This window comes from Solanum lycopersicum, chromosome 10, assembly GCF_036512215.1.
Source record: "Solanum lycopersicum chromosome 10, SLM_r2.1".
Lineage (NCBI taxonomy): Eukaryota > Viridiplantae > Streptophyta > Magnoliopsida > Solanales > Solanaceae > Solanum > Solanum lycopersicum.
This window is the reverse complement of record NC_090809.1, coordinates 2,405,566-2,413,712: the sequence shown is the minus strand read 5'-3', so window position 1 is coordinate 2,413,712 and position 8,147 is coordinate 2,405,566. Positions and strand designations below refer to the sequence as shown.

At 29.8% G+C, this 8,147-nt stretch overlaps 2 protein-coding genes across 3 annotated transcripts; both read left to right on the top strand.

The window, feature by feature from the left end:
• Nucleotides 1-694: 694 nt before the first annotated feature.
• LOC101246764 (large ribosomal subunit protein uL5z) lies at nt 695-3,407 on the top strand. 2 transcript variants are annotated; one of them, XM_004248147.5, is made up of 5 exons: nt 695-748; nt 1,457-1,564; nt 1,666-1,708; nt 2,422-2,617; nt 3,012-3,407. In XM_004248147.5, exons 1-5 carry the CDS (start codon nt 746-748, stop codon nt 3,205-3,207), a joined length of 546 nt encoding a protein of 181 aa, XP_004248195.1. In that variant the 5' UTR covers nt 695-745; the 3' UTR covers nt 3,208-3,407. The 2 variants fall into 2 exon arrangements, with proteins under 2 accessions (XP_004248195.1, XP_069146757.1); XM_069290656.1 differs by having other exon boundaries at nt 700-748; nt 1,399-1,564.
• Nucleotides 3,408-4,763: 1,356 nt separating this feature from the next.
• Nucleotides 4,764-7,933, top strand: LOC101262361 (WRKY transcription factor 77). The gene is made up of 3 exons (XM_004248435.5): nt 4,764-5,054; nt 5,290-5,442; nt 7,284-7,933. The coding sequence occupies exons 1-3, from the start codon at nt 4,888-4,890 to the stop codon at nt 7,729-7,731; spliced, it is 768 nt and encodes a 255-aa protein (XP_004248483.1). The 5' UTR covers nt 4,764-4,887; the 3' UTR covers nt 7,732-7,933.
• Nucleotides 7,934-8,147: the final 214 nt, after the last annotated feature.

Below are 8,147 nucleotides of genomic sequence, written 5' to 3'. Positions count from 1 at the left end.
AATAATTCACGTCAAGTTTAAGAATGTTTTCAATACTTCTCCTTGTTTATTAGTTCTCCATATAGTTTGAAATAATTACATATTGTCTACTAATTAATAATTTCATAGCAGATTTCAAGTTAGATACATCTTGATACATGCATTTTAACAGTCGGATACACTCTAAAATACAAATACATAAGGAGAGAGGCGAGCTAGAGAGTATCACATATACATGTGAATCACACTAGATACATTTCAAATACATTCTGAAATACAAATACATTAAGATAGAGAAGCGAGCGGAAGAGGGAGAGTGACGAACGAAAAAAGGAGAGATCTGAGCGATATACAAGAAATGCAAGCGAGACAGTCAGTGTATACCAGATACACGCAAATCAATTTAGATACAATGTATTTGAAACAAGTTACACCTAATGTTGACCTCATGCATACCAAATAACCAAAATCTTCCACCAATAAAAATTTCGAAAACTCACGAAAAGACACATAATTAAACCATATACTAGTGATATTATTTTGTTTGTTCTAAATTAAGGATCGTCGCAAAATAGGAACAAAAGTGCAAATGATCCCATAGCCCAATTAAAAAAGAAAAGATAAAAATACATTAGCCCAAGCCCAAATAGAACGGGCTAAATCAAGTCCAAATTCTCTATCTGCTTTAAATCTTTGCCAAAAACCCTAATTCGCCGCTTCTTCATCTTCTTCTGCAGAAAAAAAAAGCTCTTCAGAACAGAATCCAATGGTACGTTTTCATATTCATTTTTATTCAATACTCCAAATGAATATGCGTTGTTTTTTTTGGCTGTATAATTGCAAGCTGGATCTGCTAATTTGTGTTTAGGAAGTAAATTATCATGTTTTCTGCTAATTAGATTACTAATTTGAACTTATTAATTTTTGTGTATGGTGTAAGAATCATTTTTTTAAAAATCTGAGTGTTTATGATGTAAGAATCAGTTTATGCAAATCTAATTGATTAATGTGCACCAACTAATATGTGTTTAAGTAGAAGGAATCAATTATAGTTACCTAGTACATGTTGCTGGTGGAAGGTGACGGGTAGTTCGTGGAACCAGTCGAGTTGCGCGTAAGCTGGCCTTGACACCACGGTTATGAAAAAAAGAGATTATAAGCAAATCAATGTTATGCTAATTTACATGACTGATTCAAACCTAATAATTTGCATTTATGATTAAGTACCAATTTTTTTGTAGTTGTAAATGACTGATTTGAACCCTATTAAGTTGTAGTTATGATATAAGAATTAGTTTCTGCAAAACTGTATCACTGATGTGCATCCACTAATTTGTTTTTGTGAAGTAAGAATCAAATTTTTGCAAATTTAATCGACTATATTGAACCCATTTAAGTGTGTTTATGACTTAAAATCAGTTTTCTTATATTCTGAAACCACGGATCTTCATACATTGAACGTCAACTGAATGAGCAGGCGTCAGAGAAGAAATTGAGCAACCCAATGAGGGATATCAAGGTTCAGAAGCTAGTCCTCAACATCTCTGTTGGTGAGAGCGGAGATAGACTTACCAGAGCGGCCAAGGTTATTTTCCTTCCCTAAAGTGCTTAATGCTGCTTTAGAAGTTGATTTTTTTTTGTAGCTATAAAACTGAAATCAGCGATGCGTTTGTTTCATACTTGTAGGTTTTGGAGCAACTAAGCGGTCAATCCCCTGTTTTCTCCAAAGGTGAACTTTTTGAGCCTGCAAGTTGTTCCTTTTTTCTTCATTTTGTGATATTTAGGCACCTTACTGTGAAATGCAATGTTGGTACTGTGGAGATGTGGTCTAACTTATATGAAGTTGTTTAGTGTTTAAATATTTAAGATTCATATAGTGGCGTGATATAGATTGAGGTGTAAATATGAGTTTTTGGGGAGTAACCAGTTGTTTAATCTATATAAATAGTGAAAACAGGCTCATATCTGGTTGAATGGATATTGTGTAAATAGTCTCTAACACACCTCAGCTAGTTTGGGTTTTTGGCATAGTTGTTTTTGGCATTATGAAGATGAATCTTATCGACGCATTTTAGCATGAAAGAAACTAATTCCGTGGCAATATCTGCCACCTCCCACCAATAACAAGTGCCAACTAACTCTGTCCACCAAGACTAGGACAGATGGGAAGAACCCCGTAGTTATTTGTGGTTTCTTTGACCCATATGTGCATGAATTAAGGAACTCTGAGTTTTGGAATTGTTAAATAATAAGGACTTTCATAAGATACTAATAAGCAGGTGTTTATACATTGATTGATACATTTGTGCTGAGGCAAATAAATAAATCCCATAAGTTGTTTTATTCCATTGCTTGTTGAATCTAACTGATGAGTGCTTATGCCTCGTTTCTTTATTGATGATGTTTAGTCTCCTCTGTTGCCTGTATTTCTCTCTTTGACAGCTAGGTATACTGTGCGATCCTTCGGAATTAGGCGTAATGAGAAGATAGCTTGCTATGTCACCGTGAGAGGAGAGAAGGCTATGCAGCTCCTTGAGAGTGGATTGAAAGTCAAGGAATACGAGTTGTTGAGAAGAAACTTCAGTGAGACTGGCTGCTTTGGTTTTGGTATCCAGGAGCACATCGATCTTGGAATTAAGTAAGCAGATTTGTATCTTCCTTATATAATTAATAATAATTTTATTTGGAGTACTTTCACCCTATTTTATGACATTTTATAATGCGGAGGTGGCTGTCTGCATGGTTGTGTTCTTTGCATACGGATCATTAAGCTTTAAATTATGTTGCTAGAGCTTTTCATTTTAAGCATATAGTTTAAGCAAATTTCATCTTGGGTTGCGTCTTCCTCAAGTTTTATTTGAGTGTGGGCAATAATAGAGTTGGGATTTTTACTCAGAGGAGTCGAAATATAGAGAAGTAAACACTCAAAGGTGGTGTCGACAAGCGTGGCTCAGTCAATGAGCATAGGATGTTACATTGATTGTGCTGTTACCATTTTGTTTGACATATCTATTCTTTAATCTGTTTTACAGGTATGATCCTTCAACCGGTATCTACGGTATGGATTTCTATGTTGTTCTAGAGCGCCCAGGATACCGTGTTGCTCGTCGACGTAGGTGCAAGTCTCGAGTTGGAATTCAACACAGGGTCACAAAAGAGGACTCAATGAAGTGGTTCCAGGTCAAATATGAAGGTGTTATCCTTAACAAATCTTCAAACATTCAGTAAGTTGGAATTTCCAGTGTTGGATCAGTTTGTTTCCCCAACAAGTGTTATGTTTTTTACCCATTTTGTAGACCAACAATTATTACTATTACTCTTTGAGGAGTTGAAAAGTTTTGGTGAATTAATGTTATTTGGCATATCTGGATATGTTAGTTTGTTTTCATTTGTTTTGCCATGCTTTCTATAATATTTTGTTAAGACTTCTTTACTTGTGCTAATTTTTTTACTTGTGTCGGGGAGTATCCGATACAACCTCTATGTAAGATTATACAAAGTTAACTTTTGGAATTTTTTTTTTATTGGTTTAATCGATTATCACATCATTAAGGATCACTATTTGTCGATTCAATTATCGATTTAGTATATTTACGATAAATCGAACTAACCAAAAAAAAATTAAAGGGAAGAAAGAAGAAGTACATGCTTTCAAGCATGATATTCCACCTTTGATCTTTTATACTAATAGTATATAAAAGAATATTATACAGCTTATCAAGTTATTGTAAGAAGCTTGAATCGTTCATTTACTCTATACTTTTAAGTCACTTGAACAATAATTATAAGTGTTGATACGTTAGAAGCTTGAACCGTTCATTTATTCAATTCTTTAAGTCACTTTGAACAATAACTATAAATGTTGATACAAAGTGGATTAGTAACTTGAAAAATAAGATATATTGTTAGCTATATAACAAATTAAATCATAAGATATATTTGCTATAACAAATTAAATTTTATTAATAGTGTAAAAGGTTGTCTACAATATAGGAAATAAAACACAAAAAGTTCATTTAAATCTTATATCTTGGTCATTATTTGTGCTTTAACTCTGATTTAATCCATTTTAACTCAAAGTAATTGAATTAATTCGATTTTAGTGCATTTTAACTCAAAGTAAATTAATCAAATTTTCATAATTCAGTCCATTTTAATCAAATATCCAGTAGAAAAAATTTCTTTTGACCAATAATAGTATCAAGATGCCATTCTCAATATAATCCATCTTTTAATCAAATTTATCTTCTTTTTTTTTTGGATATAATAAATTGTCCAACTAAATTTCTTTCATGTCTTATCAATATTTAATTATTAGTATAGGGGCAAAAATAAAAAGAAAAGAAAAAAATACTTAAATTTAGGGGCCCTTTTAAAAAAATATTTTTTCTTACATGAACACAGCACCCCTTTGTCACAATTATTATTCTTTATGTCTTAATTGCTCCCACGTCCTTAATAAACTATATTATTACCGATCTGTCAAACATTTAACTATCGTATCGATTTATATGATATAATTTGATTAAAATACGAAATTTAAAAGAAATAAAATTTTTGATTTAAAATAAGCTATTAATATTTGTATCGATCGTTATTAGATCATATCATTAAGGATAAAATGACTATTGTAAAATAAAATTATTATTAAATATAAAAATTTATAATTTTTTTTCTATAACTGATTAAAAAAATATGTCATATAAATTAGGACACGAAAAATATATTTTTTCCTTCACCATATATTATTTTATAAGCCAAATTTCATCACTTCCCTTCTTTCTTGAATACCACCTCATATTTAAAGCCTTCAAAGTTCTTGAAATTGAAGAATATAGATACCAAAAAAAAGTTATAAAAAAGAAGATTTAATTTCAAAACCTAGCTTTAGCTTATTAATTTTTGGTCATGGAAGGTGTGCTACAAAAAGATCCATACTTACATAAGCAAGAAGATTCATTTCAAAGGCATTCGATAAAAGTAAAACGATACAAAGCAGAAAACTCAGTTGAAGGCTCTGTATCTAACGATGATCAAACAACTGAAGTTAACATGCCATTACCTAGAAAATTAAGGTAATTTGTATATAAATTCTTGTTTTTTTTTCTCCTCCTTCTTTTACAGGAGGGTCGATCAACACCAGAATATCGCTAATTTCTAATGAAATTTATCTCATTGATAGCAATTTAGACATTTTTTGTTCTTACTTATCACGAGCTATATTTAAATGAAACGTCCATAAGAAATTAAATATTGGTGAGTGGTGATATATTGAGGGAATAATATGTTATAGTTTTTGAATTATTGTAGTAAAAAAGGAGCAAAGAAGAGAGTAATTTCAGTGCCAATTAAAGATTGTGATATATCAAGAAGTAATTATAAAGGGGAAATTTATCCTCCATTTGATTCATCTACATGGAGGAAGTATGGCCAAAAACCAATTAAAGGATCACCTTATCCCAGGTATATTATTAATTAAAATTATTTTAATTTATTTTTTCCAATTTAAAATTTTGAATTCGTAATTATAAAAATATTCATTTAAACTATCCTTTTATATATTTATTTTAAAACAACTTAACTAACTTATTGATTTTCTATTCGATAATTATAGCTTGATAAAATTTGAATTTATGCATTATACGATAATACTTTTAACAATTTTTTTTTAAAAAAAAAATAAATTTGAAATCTCTTATTATTAACGATAAATGGATCATAGCTATTTCACTATGGCCTAATAAATTCTTTGAACTTGCTTTTGTAAGCAAGAATATTATATTATCAAAGAATTAATGTTTTGTCTCTTTGAAGTAATGGTTCTAGCTTATTATTAAGTGGGGGCTCATGATTAATAATAATAAAATTGATGTTTAGATTAATTCTACAACATTAATGTGGATGTCCACAAAATAGATTCATTATTGACATAATTCTATTATTAACCATTATTATTAAACTATCATTGCAAGTCGTTTCTTTTTATAGCTAGTATGCCCACTTGTTACCTTATGACACCAACCCTACATGTTATCGTGAACGTAATCCTCCTCGTTAAAAGATTATATCGTATAAATTCAAAAAAAAATAAAAATTTATCTTACTTTCTTATTAAAGTTTGAAAATGATTGGCGTAATATAGGGTAATACCAATGATACTTCTTTCAAATCATTTTTTCTTTTATGATCTTATCTAGAAAAAATGTATATATATGTAAATGCAAAGAACGTACTCTAGCTAGGGCACCAAACGAAAGGGCCTCGATGAAAAAAAAGAAGGAAAATTAATATATATATATATAGTAGAGATTGAATTTTTTACTCTTTCATATGTTTATTTGTTGTATTTGATTTTTTTAAAATGAAAATTCTGACTCGTACTCAAATAAAAAAAAACAGCTTTCTAGTCCACTCTTTCACATGTGTAGTATGTTTATATGTGATCAAGTTCCACTAATATTTGGTTTATTGACTAATTTGTGAAAAAAAAACAAATCATAGTGCTTTCTCATTATTTGAACATCTTGCAATTGTGTTTTTATTAAGATTTTTACAAATAATAGTGATGTTTTTGATTAATTTGTATAGATTTAGACTATTTTATTAAATATAAATATTACATACTCAATCATTTCACTAGCATAAGTATTAGATAATTCAGATCATCAATATAATATGAATATATGAGAAATCTAAATATTTTTTATACGGATAAAGATTTAAATTTTGGCCTCTTGTGATAGATATATATTATTTCGGATTCATTATGAATTTATATACATAGATTATAGAAAAAACAAGTTCACCATTGATGAAATTTTACTTAGTTGTTATAATATGTCAGTTATTCAATTTTTTTAAAAAAATCAAATGCTAATCCTAAAGAGTTACAAAATTACTAGAATAAAGGTTTTATCTATCGCATCTGAATAATTTATGTTATAAAATATGATTTTTTACTCTTTTATTTGCAAGTCAATTCACTAGAAAAATATATGATAGTAAACAAATTCTCATTGAAATAGTGAAAACTTCCAAATTTTTTCATAATGAAAAGTTTTTTAATTTTTCTTTTTTAACTGATTCAATTAAAATATCAGTAAAAATAATCACGATACATTTTCTTAGTGAAAAAATTAGTGATTTTTTTAGTAACATCAATTATAGTTTTTGTTTGCAACTTTAGTTCATAAAAATATAAATTCATATACAACATTTATGAATATAATTTTTATACCCATTTGTGTAAAAATAAAATAAAAAATATATATATTTTTAACATTATTACATGTAATCACATGTAGGGGTTATTATCGATGTAGTAGTTTGAAAGGTTGTCCAGCAAAAAAACAAGTGGAGCGTTGCCACCATGACCCTAATGTACTCATTATCACCTACTCCTCCGGCCACAACCACCCTCTTCCGGCGGCCGCCACCAAACACCGCCACCCAACCACCTCTTTTGCCGCCACAAACACCGAGCAATCGACCATCTTCACTGACCAACCCGAAAATGACTTCATCATGGCCGAGGTCGGTGCCGGAGAGTTATTAGGTTGTTTTTCTTATGTGGGGCCCACATTGTTGGAATGTACTTCGCCGACGATGGTGGGGTCCACTTGGGTCGATGATGACGTGGCTTTCATGTTGCCGATCGGAGAGGAGGACCAATCATTGTTCGGTGATCTTGGAGAGTTACCAGAATGTTCGATGGTTTTTCGACGATATAATCGTATCGTTGATGGTATATGAGAATTGGATTCGATCTGTAATAAAATATAAATCTATTATGGATATTATTTGAAGGGCCAGTCTAGTCTACATTTCGATCCACAAGGATCAAATACAATTCTTTCTTTTTTCTTTTTTTTCTATGACAATTTTTTAAATCTATTATGTAAAGATAACTGTAAATTAGAAAATACAAGAAGAAGAATTTTTTTTCTTTTTTTTATTTTTTATATTCAACTATATTTGTGAATGGAATTCATTTAGTTAAAGTTTTCAACTCTTAATTAAATCAACAAATTAATCTTTATCACAACTATATATGCTTTACATAGTGGAGAGAAATTTATTTATTTTTTTTGAAAACTAATATTAGTATAAATTAGTGCTAATACGTCTTACTAAAAAAATATCTTTCATTTTAAAGTCCATCGTGTTAT